Genomic DNA, 27,910 nt, shown 5'->3' on the forward strand with positions numbered 1-27,910 from the left:
GGTGATTTATATAACACTACTCATTGTAATCATCTTTATGCCATATATCTTTTCATAACTAGCATCTTCTATTTGCCAATAATTTGAAATTATTATTTTTTCAGTTGAAGGGTTCTTCAAGTGGATTGATAGGATGTATGACTCTACAACAGCTAGGAAGGTTTGCACTAAGTGGATCAAATTTGCTACTCTTAAGGGTAATAAGGAAGCAACAAAGGCCATATAAAAACTATGGCACAGGAGGATCCAATTTTGTGGTGGTCTACTTGTGGACATTTCGTGGAATCAAAATGGTTATAGGACAGCCCAAGGTATTTGCTTTCCCAATCCAAAGTCGTGTTTTCAAATGGATTTTGGTGTACTTGTGATTCTTGTCAAATTTGTCAGTTTGTGAATTTGAACCTGTTTTGTGAATTTTATTGGACCCTTGGTCTTGTGACCATATTCTAGAGATGGGTTTTCAATTTTATTGATTTCTGAGAAGTTTGGATATTCGCTTTTTCCTCTTACTTCGGTTTGTGTGCCACCCATATTTTGTTGGGATTTGCGACATTTGTTTGGATTGTGGAAATGGATTGTATTCCATGTTTCCTTTCATGTTATGTTTTTATTTCATGGACATTGGGATTCGTGTCCAGATTCAGGCTAGTTGGATGAGTTTGTGATACTTGGTGATTTATTGCATTTTTGGGATTCGTATTGAATCAATACACTTGGATATAGGCTAGTAGAGTGAGTTATCTTATACATGTCTCATTTGTCGCATTTCTCATATCCAACCCTTGCATTAGTATTACTTGATTATAGTCGTGAAGTTGGTTGTGCCCAAACATGAGCACGTGCACATGTGTATGGCGGGATCTTACTAGACCGGAACTCCCAGAAATAGGTCGGTTGAGAGATTGTTCGTTAAGGGATTAGGTTGGGAACTTTCATTGCCTACGGGCACTCACCGTGTGATGAGCATGGGTATATAAGTTAGACGTGTGGAGTGGCTTCTCTCATGTACCCCGGCTCAAAAGTGGCCAACAAGGTAATATGAAGAGGTTTAAACAAGTAATAACCAAAATTAATATATGGGATAATAAAACTTAATGATAATATAAGTAAACACTTGTACAGTTATCAATCGTCCCAAAGGAGCTGATACAAGGGTGTGGTGTTTGTATAGTTACCAGTCTTCTATGGGAGCTGATATGAGGGCACAACATGTGACCTCTCGTTAGAGTTGAGCCATGTCAAGTATGTGGCCTCCTGGGGGGAGTTGAGCAATACCATGCCAAGTGACTTACACTCCACAAGAGTCCCTACATAGTTATCCTATAGTGGGTCTAACCTATTAATGTTTTAGCATCAGTAGAAGTAAATGATGCTTATCTGATATACTAATCTATGTTTGTCAGATAAATTCTTATTGCTGATTCTTATATATATAATATATATTATATATGTAATATAATATATATTATATATTATGCATTATATATCTTAAATATAATATATATATATGATATATGTAATATAATATGTATTATATATATTATGTATTATATATCATTATATAATAATATAATATTATATTACATATATGGTTAATATATTAATATTATATATATGTTAAAGATAAGTTAAACTAAATGGTGATTAACTATAGAGACATGTCTCTTCATGACTCTTGAAGAGACATGTCTCCTCTCATATTATACATATATGAGATCCAAATCTGCATTTGGAAATTATCAATTACAATGGCAATGAAAATACATTTGCAAATACGATCTAAGTTATTTCAACATGGTATCAGTGCCAACTACAAATGTAAAACAAAATCTTTGAAGAACAACACGTCAATAAGGAATTTGTCTCTAAATGTTATCATGAGCCTTTCTAAACATGAATTCTTAGGCTGTGCTGTAGTAAATATGGAGATTACACAAAGTGACCTCGAGCAAGGAAATGAAATGGAAGTCTGCAACACTCAACATTACATGAGAACCTGCTATAAATAACAAGGACATATATGTGTGTGTGTGTGTGTGTGTGTGGCACTCCTCAACATAGTTCACAAAAAATAATATAAAGCTAGTCTTCGGAAAAACTCGGGATTACTCGACATAAATTTGAGGAAGATGATTATCGTGAGGATGGAGAAATTGCGTATCACATAAATCAGAAATAGTAATCTCAGTCCGATTTGCACAGCATCCTCTCTTTGCATTAGATCATTTTCGTGTACCTTTATGTTCAACATCAAGGAGTCAATATCATACAAATACAGATTTTAGGCACTATGGAATATATTGCTAGCAAATAACGATACATAGACGGGCATTCGAACAAGACAAGAAGTTAATATATAGTCTAACAGAGAGGCTTGTGATAAGGGAGAATTAGAGGAGAGGAAGTATTAAGATTACGTATGCCAGAAAAGATAAACTTATGCCAGCACGTAAACATTATAGAGTTGCAACACAGCACAAGAACCCCAAACGAACGATATTGTCCAGCGATAACTTGGGAAGAAAGGAACACAAATAGGGGAAGAAACACCAAGATTAATATATTTTAGAATATAACCTTTGCACAACACCATAGACTTAAATTGATATCCTATCTATTGTCAGAAGGAATATTAGAATCAGAGGAGGCAATTCTTTTATCAATTTCCAACAGATAAGAGTAAGAATAGAGGACAAAATCATCTCAAAGATACTATATATATATTTTCTTGTGTTCACTGGATGCACTCACATTCAAATACAATGATTATGATCGCTTCTACAGAGACAATATGTATTTTGCCAAAAACATTAGAATCCAGGTATCATTAGCTTCGTTGGGTTATGTAGTAATGCTTGGATACGAACAACTGTTTGATAATGGTGTATGAGGCTTCATTTCTTACCTTTGACAATCTAAAGAGTTTAAACTTGATTGAGCGATTATTTGCAAAAGATTCTAGTTAGGGCTCTTCGCCAAATGCTTGAGCGGATCAAGGCATATCATATAAACACTAAGTCGAGGACTGTATATGGAGGACAACAGAACGATTAATCTCTCCTGTCTAGGTGAAAATGATAATAAAAGAGTTTGAATGAAGTGGTGTAAGTGAGACACTGAGAGACGTCTTTATTCCCAGGATGAAAGGTGTAGGGCACCTTGCCAAAGAAGAGGGCACCTAGTGCGGTAGAAGAGGGGAGACAGATGATGAATGTGCGAGGGAAAGAGAAGGGGGTGAACAAGAGAGAGGACAGAGCCACACAAGCATTGCTAAGCCCTTCCATACCGACGACACATATGGGAAGAACTCCTTAGAGTAGATCGGATGGAGCACAGGTGAAGGTGAATCTAAGCACCTTTGCGGTGGAGGAGAGAACCAACACGTCTTGACCCACCTGGCCAGGTAATCCACTATGTGTGACGCTGTTGAAAGGGGTTGCACTGTATGTGTGGTTATTGCACCCGATTGCACAAGGCTGAAATAAGCAATCCATGCAACCGCCTCCTGCAGTTGAGCAAACTGCCAAGTTATAGCCAACTGGTCGGAAGGTAGAGGAGTTGTAAGTGCCACCTCCGCATTGCACCCACACCCGATCTCCTCCAAGATCTATCATTAAATTTCTGCTTCAGCGGCATCTCTTGCTCAATTTCAGTCATATATTGCAAAGTCTCTTGAGAGGAGAGCAACCACAACGACTACCCAATCTGCAATTGAACGGGCTGAGAATAAGAAGAAGAAGATGAGTCAAACAGCCGGATGGGAACACATAATGGGATTCAGCACCAACGAACCCACCCAAGCTGCTTTAACACAATCTGCTGATAAGACGAGTGATAAGGCAAAGAATGAGGTAATGGGCAATGGGGATTAATAAGGTATGACCAATTATTAATTTTACTTTATGAAAATGATATAATATGTTTATAGGAACATATTTCTATAATTCAATATATGTTCAATGTATATATTAATTTAGATATCGATCTATACTGAAATAACGAGATTATTCTCAAAGTAAGATAAGTAGGGTTGATGTTAGCTTACGATTATCTAAATTTTATTGGAAAGATTATAAGAGGTAAGTATATATATGTATGTCTTATTTCTTTTTATGATCTTGAATATGAAATATTTTGAGTGATATAGAACAAGGTGAATCTATATTAAAAAAATATATATATATATATATATATATCAATAATTATATATATGTATATATGGTTAATGTATATACTTAAATTAGATATTTATTATATTGAAATAATTGGGATCATTCTTAGATTAATGTTTAATAGAATGAATTATCAAATAAAAGAATTATTGATGTAAAAATGAGAATTTATTATCCTTGAGTATTTTATTTATCTAATCTGTTTAATATATCACTTAAAAGAATTATTGATGTAAAAATGAGAATTTATTATCCTTGAGTATTTTATTTATCTAATCTGTTTAATATATCACTTACTTATTTTTTCTATAAGAGCATTTGCCTTGATCTTTTCCTCCAAGAATGTTCTTGCAGGAAAAGGAGAATTAATATCAGATTCAGAGAAAGTCTAACACTTTGTTAAAGGATAGTTTATTTTAGAAACTTAGAAGGTTTATGTTCAGAAGGATTCTGACACATTCGTCAGAGGGAGCAGATAGAGGATATGGTTTCATCAACCGTCAGTGATATCGATCATATTGATTTAGAGGGAGTAAACAAATATTGTGATGGAATCTTCAGTGATTGATAAATTGTAACAGGCAAGAGGACTGAAATTTATGCAACTATGTGAATGAGCCTACCCCTTGTCTACATCATAAGAAAGTTATGACTTTAAATTAAACTATCTATGAGTCCCTCTTTGATAAATGAAACTTGATGTATAAGGTGTAGAGTTATTCAAGTGGCACAATCATACTCAATTAACCTTGTGTTAGCTTCTACTATTAAGTTTAATGAATGTCTTGATGAAAAGAGCAAGTTGGAACTTAGAAAGAAGTCGTCAAATTTGATGTGATGTAAAAGAGTTCTATGAAATTAAAAGTGGGAATTTTAGCTTGTGGGGGGAATAATAGGCAATATTTCATTCCCACTTGAACCATCCTTAGAAAAGGAGATATTTCATGACCCTCATGGGCAGATAAGTACTTGTATCTTTTACATTTATCTATTCATTTATTTATAATTCTATACATACTATAAGGGTTATCTGCTTTGATCTTTTCCTTTATGCTTGAGGATATTCTTACAGGAAAAGACGGTTGGTACTTTACATATGCTACCAAATATTGTGCAGACTAAATCTATTGATAGTAGTTTCAAAGATCCTGATGATTAAGATGGGGCTCTTGAAGAAAGTAACTTTGATGATTGAGATTATGAGATTCTTCTACATTAAGAGGGAGTATGAGACTTCTTCGAAGGCAATGCTGGAACTTAAAAGATTGATACTTAGAGGAAGTATAGAAATACATGTGGTTGACTGCATGATGTTGATGGGCCTACTCCTACGTATATCAAAAGGGAGTGATGATTTTGACAGGCATCCTTGGGTAAAGAGAGTTTCTGAGGAAGTAACAATAGGACCTGACTTCCCAGGATCGATGTTCAAAGAGACAAATTTTGAGATGCAATCCTTTGTGGATGATATCGTCTTTATGAGCAGAAGTTCTAAAGAGAAAAACCTGGTATGATTTGTAATATTGAATGTTGAATTAAAAAATTTCAATTCATGTGAGTTTATGCTTTTATTGTTGTTTAGTAGCATCATATATGTAATGAAAGGTGACGATCTTTCATGGACATATTTATTCAGAAGGTAATTATTTACAAGGTGACGATCTTGTAAATAATAGACCTATTATCATGGACATCTCTAGACATTGCTTAAGTGCAAGTAGAGATCATGAGTAACAAATTATCATGGACATCTCTAGAGATTGCTTAAGTGCAAGTAGAGATCACGAGCATCAAATTTTTCATGGACAACTCTAGACATTGCTTCAAGCAATTAGAGATCATGAAATCTTATGTTATTACTATGGACATCTCTAGACATTACTTCAGGTAATTAGAGATCATAGATAATGAATTTATGTTACTATCATGGACATCTCTAGACATTGCTTAAGTGCAAGTAGAGATCATGAGTAACAAATTATCATGGACATCTCTAGACATTGCTTAAGTGCAAGTAGAGATCATGAGTAACAAATTTTCATGGACATCTCTAGACATTGCCTAAGTGCAATTAGAGGTCATGAAATTTTATATATTCACTATGGACATCTCTAGACACTGCTTAAGTGCAAGTAGAGATCATAGGAAATATTTTTTATGATATTGTTTTAGATGACTAGAGAATATAATGTACATAACATGGTGATAACATGATGATTTTTGTTATCTAACTTTTACTGATTTATTGTAGTATTCTAATGGCGTATTACTTCTCCTTTGCTAAAACGGGAGTGTTAATGTTTTAGCATCAGTAGAAGTAAATGATGCTTATCTGATATACTAATTTGTGTTTGTCAGATAAATTGTTATTGCTGATTCTTATATATATATAATATATATTATATATGTAATATAATATATATTATATATTATGCATTATATATCTTATATATATAATATATATATGATATATGTAATATAATATGTATTATATATATTATGTATTATATATCATTATATAATAATATAATAATATTATATTATATTACATATATGGTCAATATATTAATATTATATTATATTACATATATGGTTAATATATTAATATTATATATATGTTAAAGATAAGTTATGCATATAGTTATTTATAAACTAAATGTTGATTAACTATAGAGACATGTCTCTTCATAACTCTTGAAGAGACATGTCTCCTCTCATATTATACATATATGAGATCTGTCATCGGTAAATATTGAGTAGCTGATGGGTCCCTTCAGGAAGGTAATTGTTATGTAGCCGACGGGCCCCTTCGAGAAGGTTCTTGTTATGTAGCCGACATGTTGTATGTAGCCGACGGACCCCTTCGGAAAGGTTCTTCAGGAAGTATATATACACCCTCCGGGATCATTGTAAGCATCATCATAAGCATAATGTAATGTCTTTGACATATGCGAATAACACAAGGAGTTCTGTTGTTCTTATCTATTGTCTGTATGCATTAATTTCTTTACCCCATACGGTAAACAACATCGAAACCTGCATTTGGAAATTATCAATTACAATGGCAATGAAAATACATTTGCAGATATGATCTAAGTTATTTCAACATAACCAATGCCCTAATGTACTGCATTGTCTTCATGAGCATATAGATGTTGGTATCATACAAAATGGCGTGAGTATTAGCCTTGGATAATTGTTTTATGTGATTGTGGCCGAGTCACTATCTCCATCAGCACGATGGTTGTGGGCCTGAAGGTACCACATGGTTGGGAGGCGTAGCTACGTATACTAGTGTTAGGGACCGATGTACAAAGATGAGTTGCTTCCAATCTTGAGGCCGGAGCTCGATGTTCGCTTGGATTCTTCGGGTTTTCGGAGTATGTTTCCTTGTGGTTCATGTTTTTCTTCGATGCAATTGATATCATGTTTAGATGATGTATCTTATGGTTATGTTTCCTCATTACAATGTTGTATATGTATTAATGAGTAGTTGTACTCTCTTGCTTCTGCATTTGCTTCATCTGGATGTCTTATTATCATTGCTATGGACTGGAGATGTTGGTAGATTAGCATGTTAGACGTCCTTGATTATATTGCTTGATGGTTATGGATTACTTGGGAATCATGTATCCTTGATGCACATGTTGTACTTGGTGCCCTTTATTTTACTATGATGTTGCATATTATAGCTTAGAGTAGCAATGTATTTGATTAGTATGATTAGGGTTATTGATCCATTTGAATGCTTCAAGTGTTTGCTCCTCAACTTATGTGGGTCCTATTCTCCTCGATGTGGAGGTTCTATCTCCTTCTATCCTCGTTTTTCATGCTTTAGACTTGTTTAAATGGTATGTGATACCTCTAGAGTATCCTCTGGCAGTTATATGAAATATCGCCCCCTCTTAGGAGAAACATCATACGACCCTTCAAGGTATCATACATAGTCATCTAGACCATCGTAAGATACTAGTGAGATTTCACCTAAAGTTGAGAGATGTATCACCTAACTCAAGGCAAAAATGTCGTACAACACCTATCTTGAAACTTATACCCAAAACAGCGGGCACATATCAACTTGTGCCATGAATGCAGGTTGGTGTCTTGGATACCCTTTTGGGAGTTTTTACTTCCTAGATCTTGACAGTTCGCCTATCGGTTGCGTAAGGCATGAATGACATAAAAGGGTTGTAATATTGTCATTATAATTATTAAATGAAATTGTATGGATTAATCACGTAGGAACTTTGTAATTGGGTTTTAAAATGAACCTCAACTATAACTTTAGTATGATTAAAGGAATGAACCTTGTATGATTAATTCATGCAAATGGAAATGAACGGGTTAGTAAGTGATGAACACTTGGGGATCTTTGGTGGTTTGGTGTTTAGTCTTCCGTTGTAATCTCTTTGGTTATTAAGCTTGTCGTTATGCCTTAAATTAACAAAAAAAATTATGTTAGTCTATGTTTATCCTTGTTTCCAAGGATCTCCGCGTGGGCCATTACACCTTTCTCTAATAAGTCTATACATCTCCATCGCATGTTCCAGTATCTGAGTTGTGTACCCAACCACCTTGTATGCATCTCTCAGTTTCAATAACAATGTGTGACATTTATATGCATCTCTACCACATGCGGGCATAATTTGAAAATGGAGGGAGAAAATTGAGGAAACATAGTGCCTAGATTTGGCTTTTAAAAGATCCATTATTAATTTACTATCCTTACAAGCATATAACTTTATATTTTAATCATCTTAATAAAATTTTAAGGTGTTTCTTCAAGAATATTGCAGGCTGTTTAAAACATTAATATCACCTAATCTAGCACCCATGACTCTTCCATTTAATATGTGTGTGTGTGTGTGTGTGCGTGCGTGTGTGTGTGTATATCTATATACATGTATATGTGTACGTGTATATGTGTGTGTGTGTGTGTGTGTGTGTATCACCAAAATAAATAAATATAACACTTCAAAAACCAGTGCAAAATTATTTTTGCATGCCAATAGTTGATCAAACTAGAGAGACAAGTTCTTGCTGATATTAAAGTAACTAATAGCTTACATTAATCTCATTCAAACAACATAATAGAAAGGATATAGTTCAGTTCATAGATGTTGCATTCTAAATGAGGTTGCATTTCATATGTCCAGGATGAGGCTTAAACCGAGAATTAGTTAAAGCTGATATTGCCGTTGCAATGAAATAACTTCATCATTGTACCTGGCTGCTTCATCACTATACTGTGGTTCAAAACTGGACGTTGCCTTTCCCTGCACAACATTGGAGAGTTTAATTACTTTCACCTAAATGCCAAATTGACCTTATCCAAAAATTGTGGGATTTGAATAGCATACGAAAAAAAGCTGCATACAGCTGCTTTATCCAAGGTAATTTCATGCACCAGATAGAGTTTTTAGATTGATAGGTGATACAATACCTCAAGATAATCAAAAGTTATCTGATCTGCTGCAACAACACCATTCTTCCCTCCCGCTTCAACAACCATGTTGCACAATGTCATTCTATCTTCCATCTGTAAAATATGGAATATGCAGCATGTGCAGAATTTAAGGAGCTCAGTATCTTGGAGCAACTTACTATAGATCATAGAATCAGTAATAAATAGCAAACATGGGAATGTCACAATAAGCAGAAATTTCCACAAGAATTGTGTTCCAAACGAAAACAATTACTAGCGTGTTAGTGAATACTAACAGTCAATCTTTCAACGGTGGAACCTGTAAATTCCATTGCTCGATAAGTTCCTCCAGATATAGTTATTTCACCAATAATCTGCAACATTTAATGCGTCATAGCTGTAAAAGATTGAATAGGAAATGTGCTCAAATTCTACCCTTGAGTGTAGTTAATTTTAAACAGAACCAGTACAACTACTTAAAATCAAAAACAAGAATTTCAGTAAACCCGAAGACAGCAGGCATTTAGCAGATTGAAATAAATAAGAACAAAAAAAAGACAAAATTACAATCAACATTCATCAAAACCTGGGACATGGAGCTTACCTGCAAAATAAGGTCCTTTGAAAGCAGGTAATGTGGCATCTCTCCATCTAAAATAAACCTCAATGTTGGTGGTACCTGCAACCTCGGTCAATTACACACAAGCTTTAGAGAATTCAAAAGTTACATGACATGCTCTTTTCCATTAATAAAGTTTAACCATATCGATTTATGTCTTCAATATTCCACAATGCTTTCATCAGAAGATCCACATTTGTCAAGAAAAGAAAATATACAATTATTTAGTCAATCATAAAATGAGAACTACATAAATTACACACAAAAATTATACTTAACTGGATGGTCAATTTACAAATATAGACTCCAAAATGAGTAGGCAAGAATGAATATATATATAACCAAAATAAATCAGTAAGCCAAAGGGAAACGAACAATTTAGCTTCATCTTTTACAGCCAACAACAATACTAGTAGATCATACATAGTAGATAGCATGACCGTTTTCATAAGTTGAAAAATAAAGATATATGTATTCAATAATCAACAACGTATTCATCAGAAAATCCAGAGTCTTAGACAAGTGTTTAGACAAGCATAAAACAACAAATGATAACTAATCAAAATACACAGGACCAAAGTTAGCTGCACAGTCCACTTACAAATATAGGGTCCAGAATCAGCAGGTTAGAAAAAGAAATATAGAAAACCAAAATAACTCATTGCATCAAAGGGAAACCACGTGGTATAAGTCAAGATGGACTACCTATCATTCAAATATTGTGACATAAGAAGTCTCATAAATTTGTGTAGTTAGCGTTCTAATCATCACTATCTTCTCTGATGCAGTTTAAGAAAAAATATATGAATTTAGATTAGACCTATTTTATTTACTTAAGATTTACAGTCTTTAAAAACATCATTATCTTATCTGATGCAGTTTAGAAAATAAAAATATATGAATTCTTTACATGGAGCTAGTTTATTTACTTTGCAGTCTTTATATTTAAAAATGACAACTTGAAATAGTTTTTTCTATCATGGTCATCATATCAGATGATTCTTTCCCCTGCTGTCACTGTAAATTCCACCTCTCAAAATAACAATTTCAGAAATCTGTCTTTGGAGGTTAATCCATAATCTGATCAAACTCTGCTAAATCACAACTGTAACCTTACAGAGACACAAAACAAATAAGACATTTAAAATTTCAGAAAACTTTCTTTAAACCTTTTCTGGCAATTCAGGTTATCAACAATTTGCACAACAGCCAAGTATTCAAGCTTTATCGCAGCATCACGTAGAAATTAAAATCCCAGAGGTCTGTCTATAAAACAAGATTTTCACAAGCAGAATAACCTGAACAAACTCATTTTATCAGTTATTTGTGGATTCAACAACGAAGAGACAATAGAGATTCAAGAATGTTCAAAGAATTAAGAACCTGCCAAAAGTTCACAAATGAAATGAAATGAAATAATAAACTGTCTAGTATTTTTTATATCCTTCTACGAAGAATCTAGGAAACTGAGATCCCAAATAAAGAACCTAGGAATCAGAGCATATACGATATGCCTGATTATCAATGATACTCAAGAATCCTAGATGAAAACAAAATTACTGAATCAGGATTGGCTATGGATATGAGTGAGTACAATATGCCGGTAAAACATTTTTTCCATAGGGTGGTGGATAGGTCCATACAACAGGAACAACAAAAAAAATCATAAATATATATACATTTGTTGTTGCTGTGAACATAGTATATCACCTAAATAGTTAATATGGGTTATACTCACACTTGCATAAGTAAGCTTACATATTTACTTTTCATGTGTCATATCAAAAATGATTAAGAACTTTATCATGATCTTAGTATGTCCTTGGGTTTCATCCTTGTCTTTATAACAAGGGTTTCCTCATTGTTTAGTGTACAAGTTTTAATAATATATCAAAGAAATTATCCTGCTTCATAGCATTTACATTGCTTCTCTCTTTCATTAAATCAGAGCTTGAAATGTACAATTCCCTTCCCTTATTTGGGTATTTTTCACCAAATAAATTTCATAAGATGCATCCTGGTGCAAAACAGACCTCTCAATGAGCTCAAGAGAACCAAAAAGCATACAAATTGATATTAAACCCAATAGGGTGGGCCTAAAAAATGACCTTTTTGGGGGCTTTGCCAAGATCAAATTCATAATAGTTCATACAATTGCACAAGATTAGGCTTATGTTGTAGTCTACCAGCGATACATATCACCAATTTGTCAAGAATAGCCCTCTACATCAGCATTGGTATTTGTATTAAAACAAAATAGCAGTCACAACTATCACAAGGTTGATATTAGCACCTGCACAACTGCCAACGCAGCTAAAGCTCTCAGTATCAACAAGGAGAAAACCCTAGACATTGGCAACCCACAAGGGCTTAAACACTGACAGCTACCAAAGTGGAGAGATCTGCCACCTCAATTAGTGGCTCGCCCTCACTACCTAGATCTTGCAACACCTATCACCCCCTGATTAACTAAAGCCAGCAATGCTGCCACAAGGCTACCTAAACAATACCCCAAAAGATAATTAATGTATAAAAGATTTTTTTTTCACAAGAACCATAACTTGAGTGCAATGTCCCCTTTCTAGGCAACAGGAGATGAGCAACAGGTTGTCCTATCACCAAAGTTCCCATAGGCCAACGGGTTGTTAAGGGGACTCACGCTAAAACTTTATGTGTGGTTTCACACTGTTTTGAGCATGGTTCTAGTTTGCCTACTTGGTTCAGACAGTATCAGGGATGAGTAAGCTTCAGACGGAATTCGGCATTGACCCCTAGATTGCATCTTATGAGTAAATGAAGAAATAAATTATTATTTCCTAAGTTGAGGACTATAAGAGTAATAATAATATAATGTGATATCATACTCACCTTATTATTTACTAATAAAATAATCATAGTTACACTGCCCTACGGGGTAAGGGGATGTTGGTTAGATGCCAGTTGAAAGAGATTACATAATACCAAAGAAATGAAATACAGCAATAACATGAGTAACATAGAATCACATTAGACCATATATGGCAGAATAGACTCGAGACAGTTGCATAAGTTTCCAACTGTCACCAATTAACAACACAACTGATACACCTTAGGAACAATGTTTCATTAATTAACAAAAATCTTATTTAACTATTCATGGCATAATTGTCGCCTACGACATCGGCACAGCTGCACAAATTTCTAAGTGGGACAAAGAGACCCCGATTTGGGGATTACAACAAGGGACGAGGAGCTGGGGTGTACATACTATATGCAATACATATAGTACTTAAAATGCTAGTTATGAAAAGATGTATAAAAATATAAGATATAAAGATGTCAAAGAGTAAATACTTGAACATTGCATTGAACATTGAACAATAAAATTTTGAATAGCCGAATCAACAAATGAAGAGTTTAATTATATAATAGATATCAATAAAATAAGTATTTGACCATGTGACATAAAGCTGATTACATTGAGTATCATGTGCCATAATATCAAAACAAGTACAAACTACAAGTCTAGAAGATCAAAATGCCAAATGTAGTGAAGGCAAGGAGGCCTCTAATCATCCCATGTGAGGTCATAAAACTCATCCATAGTGGAAGTATCAAACTCTCCAAGGTCAAGAGTAGCAAAAGCTACACCAACAAGCCTTGCATCTGAACTATCCTCATCCTCATCAATCTTGAATAGCTCCCCTAGCTCTACATTCCATAGTGTTGTTGACCTCTCCTTATACACGTGTCTTGTGGACATTAATACGCAAGACACTATGTACAACCACTAGCTTCTCTGCTCTCCGAGAGGTAAGTTTGTTCCTCTTAAGAGAGTGAATGAAGCTCTAAGTAGACCAATTCCTCTCAAGAGTTGAGGAACTAGAAACCTGAGATAGGCAACAAATGGCCATTGTGAGAAAAGTTGAAATCTGAAAACTCTTAGGTTCCCTAAGCCCTTAAATCATAAAATATTAAAAAATTAAATAGGTTATAAAGTTGAGGAACTACGTTCCTAAGACAACAAACAAATAGCTAGAGTGGTAGTCGTAGATTTCGGTACATGAGCAAACCACCACAAAATCGGATCCTTTCAACAAATTTGGATAGCCAATTTGGTCCAATCAGTGTGAACCTTCTCAACACTCTCAGAGTCATACATCTTATCAATGCACTTGAAGAACCCTTACCTAAAAAATTAAGATTTTAAATTATTGGCAAATAGAAGATGCTAATTATGAAAAGATTTATAAGACATAAAGATGATTACAATGAGTAGCATTATATAAATCACCTCATTGTCGTACAATGGTGTAACTCTATTGAGCCTAGGCACTACCACTTCGGATTCGATGCATAAGGAGCCATGTGTAACAAAGTGTTTAGGTTGTCCCATCTATGTTAACAATAGGCCGAATGTCCTCATTGTAGAAGGCTAAGTGGGGTCCTCTCGCACAATTACCCTCATATGGCCAAGCATAGAATCAATGCCCTCGTATACCTCTCCAAGTGTAACAGCATCTCCATCTTCATATCCAATGACCTAGAAAACAAGCCTAATGATAGAGACTATGTATTTTGTATCACTCCAAAATACAACACTCTTCACTATATCCTTCACCCTCCTTCCCTATTATGTCCTGGATCCATCCCATAGATTCCACTCATTCGTCAATGACCATGAGTTGCAGTGGCTCCTGCAACTCAAGCATTCTCTCCAAAAGAATGAAATAGGATGTATACCTAGTCTCAACTTGTTTCAAGAACTCCTTCGTGAAGCTCCTAATGAGTGCATGTGAAGTATGGTGGTTGCAGATATACATCTACACATCTCTAGTATTGCTGACCACTCCCATAATCGAGTCAATCTCCTCGTGTCCTTTGGTGTATTGCTCATTGCATGCACAAAATACTCCACCAAATATGTCGATATGTTGCCTCAACAAGCCTCCCTACAGCTCTACACAGATGTATTGCATGTGTAGTTGAAAAATTTTGCAAATTATCCATCCACTTTGAAGTTGTATGGGTTTTGATTTCACATGTTTGATCTCTAGTTTATGCATGAGGAGTCTATCATTGTCAATGCATGGGTTTTCTACTTCATCCACCATAACCCCCAGTAACAACGAGAACTATAAGTATTGGCAAGATGGCATCCTAAAATAGCTCAAGGTGATTCATCTCTATCCTAATCTATATGGACTTGTCCTTGAACCAAGCACACCTAATCAAAAAATAACATGGGGAAACAAGAATAACCAATTCCATAGATTGGCTGGTAGAAGTGTTAATTTTGAAACTATGTGTCATGTCTCACATATTGAATGCTCACATATTCTTTGGACAAAATTTTGGGAGATCTATTGAGACCCACGCCACAATCTTGTGCTCCTCTTTCCTCATCTATACGGACTTCTTGTTGAACCAAATACACCTAATTAGAAGATAACATGGGGAAACAAGAATGACCATGTCCTTAGATTGGTTGGTAGAAGTGTTACTTTTGAAACTATGTCCCATCTTACATATTCAATACTCACACATTCTTTGGACAAAAGTTTGGGAGATTTATGGAGACCCACGTCACAATCTTCCGCTCCTTGATGATTGCAATAACCTACCATACAATAGTGATATAGAAGAGTTGCTTAATTATTTGACAAGCCTTGATAATTTTTTATACTATTAGGCTTCACTTGATGTTGTAATGTCCCCATGGCAAAATAAATTTATAAATACTTTAAAACTAAAGGATGAGTTTAATTTAAAAATGACTAAAATATATTATATTCATAAAGTCAATTTGATTAATATAGTCCTCCAACTTATTGCAGAAGCAACTCATGGAAAATTCTGAAAGGCTCATCAAACTGTTATTAAAAGTAGGATTTGTGAGGTATTTGATATGTCCAGGTAATTATTGAAATTGATGAAATTATCTAATGCTCTGCATTGGCTAAATCTTTGAGGATGCAAACCTTCAGCAGATTGATTAAGTGTTGGAAAAAACCCTAGCTCTTCATGGGAGTGTATTCGTAACAGAGTTCGCACTTGTGGCAAATTTGTGAAGTCTTCATTAATGACAAATTCGTAAGGATTTGTGCTTGACTCAAAATATTTATTAAGGCGGTTTAATATTAATATATTGTTTAAAGTATTTTATCTTATCGCTACCTTCTTCTCGCCTCTACATCCTGCTCATGTTGTGAAGCATCTAGTCGACACTTCTATAGTCAATCATTCCAGATCCGTGAGAACTTGTAGCAAGCTATCTCGACAACATCAACCCTCCAGGAAAATCAGAGATGCGCTAGGATTCTTGGTTGCCTTGGGCCGTACCCTTCTATTCTAGACTTCTTTGCACCATGGAAGGATCTCTAGTCCTTGCCTTGGGGGTGTTCTTGTTCTTGTTCTTGCTATGGCTTCTCGTTCACCTTCTTGTTTTCTTTTGTTCTGCTCTTTCCCAGACATTGTTTGGTAGTCTTGTTGTTGTTAGTCTCCTTGGTTGTACGCTTTCAATCACTTAGACCCTTTTCATAATCTCTTGTTGGACATTAATAAATCTATCTTATCTTATCTAAGAAAATAAATATTAATATTCCAAAATATCATATTCGCATTGAATATGTTGTAGTGAGAAACTCCATTAAAATGTGGAATATGCTATTAGGTTGAACTATTGAAGCTGTCTGTAAATTTATCTATTTCTTAGCATCAGAAAGAAATAAGGACTATCATTTATATCCACTAATATTATGGGGACTAATTTTATCAGGCTGGTCATTTATTTGGACTTCCAAGCAATTTTATGTCTTCGTGGATAATGCGGACAAGAAAATTGATGAAGCTTATTACTTTGTCTTTTGGGTGAGGAATAGTTGATTATTTGATTGGTGGGCCTGATTCATGTTTCGGTGATGGAACTAACATAAAATTGTGGATTATTGAAGTAAAATCTCTCTCTATGGGCAGTGTGGTCAATATTTCTAATGTTATGTGGATGATGATTTTATTATAAATAGTCATTGCCAAAGATCTATTTCAGCGTCTAAAGCTATAGCTGGCAAATTTGGTTCTTAAATTAAAATTTCTGGAGAACACAGTTATACTTCTAAGGTTATCATGTAAAGGAAACGTATCCTCTGACTCGAATACTTCACTCAACATCGTCTTCCCAAATGTAGCTTATGCTGTTTTGGTTGGTAATGGAAGGATTGGCTTTGTGCATTGACATCCAGGAGACAGCGGAGCATCATATATGATTTGTGTTGGTGTTAAGGATTGAGAATCGATGTGTTGTTGAGTTTCTCAACAAATACCCGTCAGCCATTTGAAGAATGTGATGGAACTCTAAACTTTTGGCAAAATTTAGAGTCCCAAATACCATGCCAAAGGGAGAATCTTCAGATCTTACCCACTACTTATATTCAAACAATATGTTTCAAAACAACTAAAGGTCATAATTAAGGGAATGAGGAAGAGGAAACCGGTTCATATATACATGCATTTTAGTACTATACAGAAGTATCTGATATCAGGCATATCATGGGAATGCACTAAATCATTGTCCAGGATGCAAAAGAATATTTCAGAATAGAAGTATATACATTCATTCATCAAAAGTTGTTTGAAAACTGAATTTGTGCTACAGGAAGTGCATCCTATGGATTTGAAGTGCATTGGAAAATTCTTTGAGATCCTTGGTACTTGTGGATGGAAAATGTTGCAACTTTAGTGGTCTGCAACTGGGTGTGAATTCTGTACACATAATGTATGCCAGTCATGTTTGAAGAATCCTTCACATGTCCAAAGCAATTCTACAATGATCATCCATGTTATTAACCATTACATGACCAATGTAGTTTCATGATGAAGAGAGAACGAAGTAAAAGGAATACTTGAAACAATGAGGCGAAAAGCCCACATAATAACTGATGGATTTAGTAGTTGTCAGAACATACAGTGCAATTTCACTGAAGGAGCTATGTAGTCATTCCCACAATTGAAGTTACCACCCAAAGCTATAAAAACCACACAAATAATCCTTGGTACTTGTGGATGGAAAATGTTGCAAATTTAGTGGTCTGCAACTGGGTGTGAATTCTGTACACATAATGTATGCCAGTCATGTTTGAAGAATCCTTCACATGTCCAAAGCAATTCTACAATGATCATCCATGTTATTAACCATTACATGACCAATGTAGTTTCATGATGAAGAGAGAACGAAGTATAAGGAATACTTGAATCAATGAGGCGAAGAGCCCACATAATAACTGATGGATTTAGTAGTTGTCAGAACATACAGTGCAATTTCACTGAAGGAGCTATGTAGTCATTCCCACAATTGAAGTTACCACCCAAAGCTATAAAAACCACACAAATAATACAGGTGGTCAAATATTATATAGGAAGAAAAAACCATATATTCTACTTGTGCAGTGAGAATTAGAGAATCTTCATCAAAACAATTCCCATCTTTATCAAAATAGCAACCATAAAAAAGATACAAACAAATAATGGAAGTAGAATTCCCGTTATGAAAAGGTTGCCAGCGGCATGTGTGAACTACATCAGTTGACAATACTCAGTCTGAATAAGAGAATCTTCATCAAAACAATTCCTATCTTTATCAAAACAGTAACCATAAAAGAGACACAAACAAATAATGGAAGTAGAATTCCCATTATGAAAAGGTTGCCAGCCGCAATGTGTGAACTACATCGGTTGACAATACTCAGTCTGAATAACTATACTTTTTTGAACAAGTTGGCTCTGAATATTTGGAAACTAGTCTTTAGATACTACTGGATGCCTGTTATTTGAAATACCTGAACATGGAGAGCTCATGATGTCCGAAATTAACGAGAGATTTCAGTAAACCACAGATGTTGATTTGCATACACAGAAGCATAAGGAGGACATGATAGGAATTAGGGCAGTGAATACTATGCAACGATGATAAATCCCAATGAAATTTATCATTTATGCACATGAAAGCACAATGGAGGTCATGAGTAGAGATAATGAACATAATTTGGAGCCCAACAAAAGACGGTGTGCAGAGGATGCCTTGCAATCTACAGAGATCTCTGGAATGTTTACTTTGTTGACACTTCTCCTTCTGACCATCATGTTGTATAATCTACGCTATCTGGGAAAAGAATATTTGAATCAATAGATATTCTGTCAATATCCTCTTGTATAACTGCCATGTGGAGAAGTGAAAGCACATCACGGAGCCGCAAATCCAAAATGATGAAAGTCAAAGCATGAGTTTTTTCTCTGTTTGTCATCGCACTTTCATGGGCACTGGATTATTGATCTTCAGAAAACGACCGCAGGCCAGTAGCAAGGAGGACTCCAATGAAAACGATGGCAGTCTCTAAGCAATAGCAAGACACGTGCCCAGAAAGATTAATATCACATGCATAGATATCATGGAACTGGACTGATCCAAACGCGTAGAAAAGAAGCAAGAAAACCACGCAAAGCAGGTTCCTGACCTTTGAATAAGCCACCGAATACATATATTTGATTCACTATATATTCATGGATTATTCAGATGGTTATGCCAACAATAAAATATTTGGGTAAGAGAATTCATGGCAGATGTCATCGATACCAAAAGAATCAAGGGCAAAGACTTTCATATTAATTCATTGCGTATCTCCAAGAATTAAGTCAATCCGAAAATTAAAGAAAATTATTTAAAATTGAAAAAGCGCAATTAACGTTAACAGAGGCACATCCGTTCATAGTTGAAAAGTTACAGCGTTTGTTTGATATAAAAAAAGGAAAAAATGATAGAATAGAGACAAATCCAAACAGAAGAAATATTAGGAGGAGATATTAAAGAGAGATATTAAAGCATGATTTTGTAATATAAATTCAAATATTATATTTCAATAATAAATAAAATGTCTTTTGTTTATTTCTACTAAGGCAAAGAGATTAGAATTAGAATGTTGATTTGTCCTTTATGGTCAATAAACAAATTATTGAATTATTCCAACAAGGCTTTCTTTTGCATTGGGTATTTTCCGCATTTTGTGTTCAACAAACAGGGAATAGTATGAAACATATAAACTCTCTGCATCTCTGCCTAATCAGGCTTCCCACCTAAGAAGTTAAATTCTTTTTGGCTATCATAGAATTGCATATAGAAGATTATTTGTTGCAGAGCTCGGGACTACTTGATGATATTTTGATAAAAATTTGTCTCATAGAGTTGTACGTAATAATCTTCATAATAGTTGACTCTGTTGCCCTAATAAGAAAAGCCATTGGTCTTTTAAATCATTAAGGTTTAAATATTGGATTTATATTTGAAGACAGTAATCTATCGGTATTCTTCTTGCAAGCACCAAATCAGCTATTATAACATTATACAAAACATTCAATCAATTCAAACACTCAGCATTCAACTCTATTACAATCGAGTTTGAGGATTTTGCCAACCGAATAACTCAAAAAGTTTAAAGTCACTATATAATAGCTTTGAGCAAGGTGATCAAGTTCAAAGTGAAGGTCCATCTGCCTAAGTGTACCGAAGCCTGCAGTGCAAGGGAATTGGGATCATTCCCGTCCGTTGGCCAGAGCTGATTGGATAATCCTACTGGAGAATCGGCAAGGCTCTTGGATTTCCAATCTGTGGTTTTGGGAACCAACAGAACGGGAGGTTATATGCACTGGTTTAGTATTACTGAGATTGCATTCACAGTGTATGGTTCAGCATCGCTGCCTCCTGGAAACCAACAAACTACAACTTTGGGCATGAAGATTCATTGACTGGTTATTATATGCTGCTAGCAAATAAGAGATGATATTCTGTTTACATTCGCAGTAGGTCAAGCTACGAACTACAAACAACTTATGAGTCTGTGGTGAGAGATAACGAGGGAGCTATCCTGAACTTCTGTGTGCACTCAGTAAATATTCATGTTTTATCTGGGAAGAGTGTAATAGCTGCTGCATCAAATACAGAGTTGGTTGGATGATTGAAGCTTTATCAATCTGAAGCAGCCACTGTATCACCTGTTGATATTGGGAATTATATTCATAATAACAGCTGGGTCAAATTGCTCATTATGTTGTGACAGATTGTGGGACTGCTGCTGAAGATAATTATATGGCAGTTACATGCTATGTCACAGGGTTTGGAGAACTTCAAAGATGAAGTTTGAAATCCGTCTAATATTCAAGGGTTCAAAAACATTCAACAAATTCACTAACAAATTCGTGTTAAAACAAATGTGTTTGGTTTGCTTAATTTTCTCTCAATGTTGGCTGCTTTGTCTAGCACGTGAACAGGAAAGAGGGTTTAAGCCGCCACGCGAACAGGAATGAGGGTGGTTTTCACGACAATCTGCTCATTAAATGGTTTTCCTCCCCAACCCACCGTTGACTATGATTACTCATTCTTAGCTTCCGTCTGATTTTCTGTCATCTTCATTGGACTTCAACAAAAACAAATTGCAGGTTCTTCATGATCTTCAATGGCGATGAACAAGCCCCAAGCCACGACCAGCATTTCCAAAAATTCCATTTCACTTTATGTTTCGGTGGTTTATAATAATGTGGTTTATATTGTTATTATAATGTATGTAATTTGTATTTTATTAGTAATATATTTATATTTTTTCTTTATCAATATTTTTTTTTTAATTATTAGAAAATCATTAATGTTTAATGTATAGTTTGTTTATGTATTTTATTAGTTTTGTTTATGTAATTTATTAGTAAAATATTAATATTTTTTCTTTACCAATAGTAAAAAAAATTATTAGAAAAACATTAATGTTTAATCATAATGTATATTTTGTTTATCTATTTTATTAGTAAAATATTAATATTTTGTATGTTTAGCTATTATTATTAATTTATTTATCATAGTTGCTTATATATATTTATTTTTAATTTATTAATCATAATTGCTTATATATATTTATTTATTTATAAATTATATAAGGCGAATTTTATGTCGAAATTTTTCAAAATTTTTGGACCTCGCCAAACTTCATGGTTGGCGAATTCAAACTCGAACTCGAACCTTGTGACTTACGTTACATATATGCTAGAAAAGATTGATTTTGTGTAAAGCTGAAATATTAAATTCTGAGCTGTCAACAAGAGGTCAGAAATTTACTTCGGGAGTGCTTTTCACTTTTAGATTATTTCTTCTCAGTTTTCAGATTGTGAAACATCCTATGTAATGCTCTACATAAACTTGAATAGCAGTTTCAATTTCATAAGGTGCACAATTGTTTGAGACTTGTAATTTCATGTGTAGATTAAATATCTTTGTGATATTAAATCTATATAAACGGAATCAACTCGTTGCAAACAAACAAGCATTGACAACTTCAGAAGTAAGCAAACTGTTTGATGAAATACGTCAGAGTGAAAAAGTGAAAACTTAGCAAACCCATTGGAAAATATTACAGATGATTCTCCTCCTATACAGATTGATTCTTTAGTTTCTCTTACTCCAAATCCAGATTCAAAGGCTTCATATTCTTTATCTATTGAGTCACTATCTTGGCATAGAGGATTCTTGCTTTCCAACAATGGAAGATTCATCTCTAGATGTTCAGATTCAAATATCCAGGAGGGACAAATCATAATGTGATGTTTAATATAGTTGGATGGCATGTATTCAAGTCACATCTCTATCTCTTGTCACTTCAAGTGTTTCTTTGTAGTTGGTACATCATAGTCTCTCAAATTTGGTACATTGGAATTAATACTTTACAAATACTGTAGGCCTGATTTGTGAATCCCATCTTGTAGACTTAGGTGACATACTTGAGAATTTTCATCTCCTCTTTGATGATAGCCCCATCATAGCTGTTGCCGCACCATCTGTTTCGTTGGATCAAATTAATTGTGTGTGTGTGTGTGTGTATTAAAACAACAATAACAAATTGGTAAAAAAACAGCAAACCAAAAGAATAATATTTTTTGAAATTTCAGGGAAAAGGAATTTATTAAAAAAAAAGTAAAAATTGAGGAAACGTCAAATAGTACTATAATTGTCAATAAAATTGGGCATTTCCATAGCATGGAAATATTAAAGAGCAAATAAAACAGAGAAATATTAAAGAGCAAATAAAACAAATAGTTCAACTCATGAGTTGTAGAAAATACTGCTTTGTTCCTCGGGGATGCATCCCCAGCCAAAATACCCTTGTTTATGAGACGGGGATGTCCTAGGGACGAGGGGACGTGTAGGGAATGTCCCCCAGTTGTCCCCAAAAAGTGCAAATTACCAAGGGGCGTCCCCAAAACTCGAGGACATCTAGGAAAAAAAGGGGGATGGTTGGCTGTCCCCGGTATGGAAAGGGGATGGCTAAATGTCTCCCAAAAACCGAGTACGGCCGACCGTCCCCAAATGATTTTTTTTTCTTTTATAATTTTTTTATTTTTATTTTTTCTTTTTTTATGCAAAAAAAATTTAAAAGTGAACATTAAAAAATAATTTTAAGGCTCCTAACTAGGTCGCCTAGGTGGGCCCCACCCCTCCAAATGCCCTAAAAGGTTTAAAGACACCACATTTTAGTTGTTTTGTCATTTGTTTGGCTTTCATTTTTTGTTGCAGCTGACTGGAGTTTTCATTTTGCAAGAAGAGGTAGAATAGGAGTAGCAATCTGCTTCATTTTTCTATGTTTTGTTTTTTATGTTGAAAGTGAACATGATTATGATACATTGATACTTATTACTTTATGTCAGCCCTCTAGCCTTTGGGCATATTTAGATTTTGATTTTCAGATTTATCATGTTTATCATTATGATATTGTTCATTGATATTGATATGCATTTTGACAATTGAGTACTGAAATTGGATATTATTTCCTAGATGGCATTCAAATGTTGTATGTTATGGTTCTATAATGTTTAAATGACATGCTTTGTGCTTAGTTTCATATGAATGACATGTATATTTGCAAATTTCAATGTATATTTTAAAAATTTCCTTGTATATATAGTCGTCCCCTTTTGCTGTCTCCAAAATCGCCAAAAAAATTTGTCGTCCCGAAAACCCGTCCTGCCATCCCCCGTTGTCCCCATATCGGAAACTCAAGGGAACATAGGAAAATAGATTAGAAAATAGGGTCTATATTGTTGTTCCAAGAGAACTACTACTATAGATTTTCTCCCACCTGAGGAGAGAGCAAGGGACAAAAGAAATCATGTTTTTTGATGGATCAGGTTGTTATAAATCTTGATAGTTTGATATATTTACCAAAGGAGATTCAATCTCCTTAAATATAGAAATTAAAAACAAAGCATTTCTAAAGTACAAGTGAACTAACAAAATATCAGCTATCTAAATGATTAAAACCAAGATGACCATCATAGAAACATTATTATATTATATAACCTCCCTTAATGGTCACCGTTCTAACTATCTTGTAGAAGACAATTTGCATGTCTTTTGGTCACAAAAGCATATAAGGCTGCCCCTATCTCATCAAAGCACTCTGCAACATGAGTTTGTTGGTAAGACCCTCCTTGAATCTACAAAACTTATAGAAATAATCACTCCGTGGTTATCCAGGATGGGGTTACCATGCACTCTTGATACACTACTTGCCACTAGACACATGCCCTCTACATCTCTTTGGGTTTTTCCAAAGTGGGTACACACCAAGTCTGTGAGACCCCTCTGGGGATACACTCGGCAGCACCACCTTACTTCCAGCGGCCCTGCCTTGTATGAGATCAGAGGGAGGTTCCACTGCTTATTCAGAGAGTGCATATCCCTCTTGTCTTTCTTCAATTACACTTATCAACAATGTCTTGCACTTTATCCTCCGACATCTTGCACCCTTTATCGTCTTTGGCACAGTCTTGAAACCAACTCATCACCTTATTCTTTGCTCTTAAATCCCCGACTTAGGGGTCGAAGCAACCCCTTTGCCACTTTTGGATCACACCAGGTTCGTGCGACTCGCAGAGGATACACTCAACAGCTTCATCCAACTTTCAGCTATTCTTCGAGACGGTCCAGAGCTCATCCTTGCCCGAGGCAATACCCCTCAGTTCTCAACTACTTCTCGTCTGTAAGAAGTAGGTAGTTGGTTTGTCTTCCTTTGGTTCTTGTTCTCTTACTTTCTTCTCTTATTCTTTCTGCAAACACCGTTTGCTGCTCTAGTTGCTGGTCACTGTCTCTTTGTACACTTTTCAGTCCCTTAAAACCTTGTGGTCTCTTGTTGGACATTAATAAAGTTATCTTATCTTATCAAGAGTACCAAACACCATCCAACTTGATGTTTGGTAACAAAGCTATGCCTCTGAGATTAGCTATTAAAACCTAAAAGGCTAAAACGACGACTTTCTGAGAAATTTGGAAAAACGTCCATTTAAGATTTGTTAAAAACTAGAAAAAACGTTTGCACATGTTCACCCCATCAACTCTAGGTGCGACCCAAAAAAGACCACAAAAAACCACAAATTTTGTGGGAAAAAATCATCAAAACCTTATACTAAAGTTCACAAAGCATCAATTTTTTTTAAAGGTTAAAAACCCTAAAATAAGAACACCTTGCACAATTTTTTGGGGAAAAAATTAGAGTTTAAAAAACCCAATTTTTAAGGGAAAAAACCGATCACAATAAAAGAAATAAAATCTACATGAATTGAAATACAAAACTTAGCTTTTGTAGAAAGCAGTAATCCCTTTTACATTACAATTTTTAGATTTTTTATCGTACAACCCACAAATTTTCTGAAGGAAAAAATCATTAAAAAAATCCACCAGAAAATTTTTAAGAGAAAAATATTGGAAACCCCAAAATATTTTAAGGTACAAAATAATAAACCTACCTAGAATAAGCAGCAAATAAATCACAATATTTTTGGAAAAAATCACTTCAAACCCTAGTTGAACAAAAGCAACATCCAAGGTGTAATGTCCCCATTTTTGCCATCTTTGGAGTTTGAGACATTAGCCTATTATTGTGATCCTTGTAGGTTAATTATTGTGAATAGGGTCTCCTGAGGACAGTGGCTTGGCTTGTGAGGGCAGTGCCTTCTCCACAATTCAATAAGCTACAAGTTGGTTTTCATTTGGCTCAGATTGGACTTCATTTGAGCTTAGATTTACTTACTATTTGTGGTAAGTCAGGTGTTGATTGAGATGGCCCCTTTCTATTTTTGAAAAGTGAATTTGATCACATGGAAAAATAATAGGTGTGACGCCTATTTCAAATGGCATATTTAAATGATTAATATTTTGGGAGTTATTATATTTTAAGTAGTCAAATTATCAAGTTAATTTAACTTTATAATTTCATTTAAGTTGAGGGTTGAGTCATCATTGGAAGGGGTCATTTATTATATGCCTATACCAAGTATTAAATATTTGAAGTGATGTTGTGTTAAAAAGTTTCAAGCACTAAGTTCATGTGGGAAACTTTCACAATTTCTACAGTTGAGTTCATTTGGAAACTTTTATCAACAAAACATTATAAATATGAGCTCATTTCATTGGAAAAATCATGCTTGAATATTTATTTGTTTTTGTTGCCTTTGTGGCTTTTCTGAGTTTCTGAAGTTTGTGCCCTGGCTGATGTTAAAGTATAGCATCTGTCAAAGTGATATACTCATTACATTGAGTACTTGTATTCATGATTTACATGAACATTGTTTTATGTCTTATATTATTGATAAGAGTAATATAGGTATATTATATATATGTAATATAATATATATTATATATATGATACATTATATATTGTTATATAATAATATAATATTAATATTCCATATATGCTTAAAGGTGAGTTATAAATATAGTTAACTATAGATGATTAACTATAGGGACATGTCTCTTGAAGAGACATGTCTCCTCCTCTCATATTTATATGAGATCCAAATCTTCATTTGGAAAGCATCAATCACATTGGCAATGTTACTACATTTGCAGAAACGATCCTAGAAAAATTAACATGGTATCAGAGCAAACTGCAAATGTAACAAAGAAAAATAAAATTTAGCACTCACCTCAATGTGAATACGACAAATAAAAGATAGGGGTCGAATGTGGTACAAGGAAGAACCAAGTTGCAGTCTGCCAAAGATCAGAGCCAAGTTGTAGTCTGCCAAAGATCAGAGATTTCATTGTGTTAATTGAGTAGCATTTCATAGCCGAATGGAGAAGCAAATCTGGTTTTACTTGGCTTATATCAAATCTCCAATGGTAGGCATTGTAGAGAAGATGCAATGTCTCATTTTCAATGGTCAATTGAGGTTATGTTGACACTTTGATCACTCTAATTCGGCTCACTTTGAGCTTGAATTTCTATCCTTGACTCGGGCTGCTTGCAATTATTTTCACCAATGTAATTAAAATGTGCAAACAAGTCTCGTTGGCATAGAATGTTGGATAAAAATAAATTTAAAAATGAATGTGTGTGGAATCCGCTCAAAGGTTATAACGATGTCAGAGTCTGATGTCACAAGGTAGATTGGATCCAATGATTGTGGCAAAGTATACTAGAAATCTTTGTGATTTGATTCAATGTCAGGATGGTTGATCTAATTGATGTGGTATCGAACTCTTGACATGGCCAATGTCATATCTATTATGCTATCGAGGTTTCCAACACCTACAATCATATGAGAAGGTTTATTAGCACTATGCTATGTGTCATCATTGTATGAAACCCACAGAGGATTTAATAGTGATTATTGACGCCTAAATACATT

The 27,910-nt window shown here is 34.6% G+C and overlaps 1 protein-coding gene across 1 annotated transcript in view; it reads right to left on the reverse strand.

Annotated features, from left to right (window-relative positions):
• IIL1 (isopropyl malate isomerase large subunit 1) overlaps positions 1–27,910 on the reverse strand; it is a 156,312-nt gene that overhangs the window by 64,240 nt on the left and 64,162 nt on the right. Inside the window, exons 7-10 of the mRNA XM_089798347.1 lie at positions 10,202–10,276; positions 9,894–9,971; positions 9,616–9,711; positions 9,399–9,448 (exon numbers count right to left, since the gene is read on the reverse strand). Of these exons, the coding sequence (XP_089654473.1) occupies positions 9,399–9,448; positions 9,616–9,711; positions 9,894–9,971; positions 10,202–10,276 (299 nt within the window). The remainder of the gene's footprint in view (positions 1–9,398; positions 9,449–9,615; positions 9,712–9,893; positions 9,972–10,201; positions 10,277–27,910) is intronic.

The sequence above is a fragment of the Cupressus sempervirens genome, chromosome 8 (assembly GCF_028749045.1).
Source record: "Cupressus sempervirens isolate cs-2001-9-10 chromosome 8, ASM2874904v1, whole genome shotgun sequence".
Lineage (NCBI taxonomy): Eukaryota > Viridiplantae > Streptophyta > Pinopsida > Cupressales > Cupressaceae > Cupressus > Cupressus sempervirens.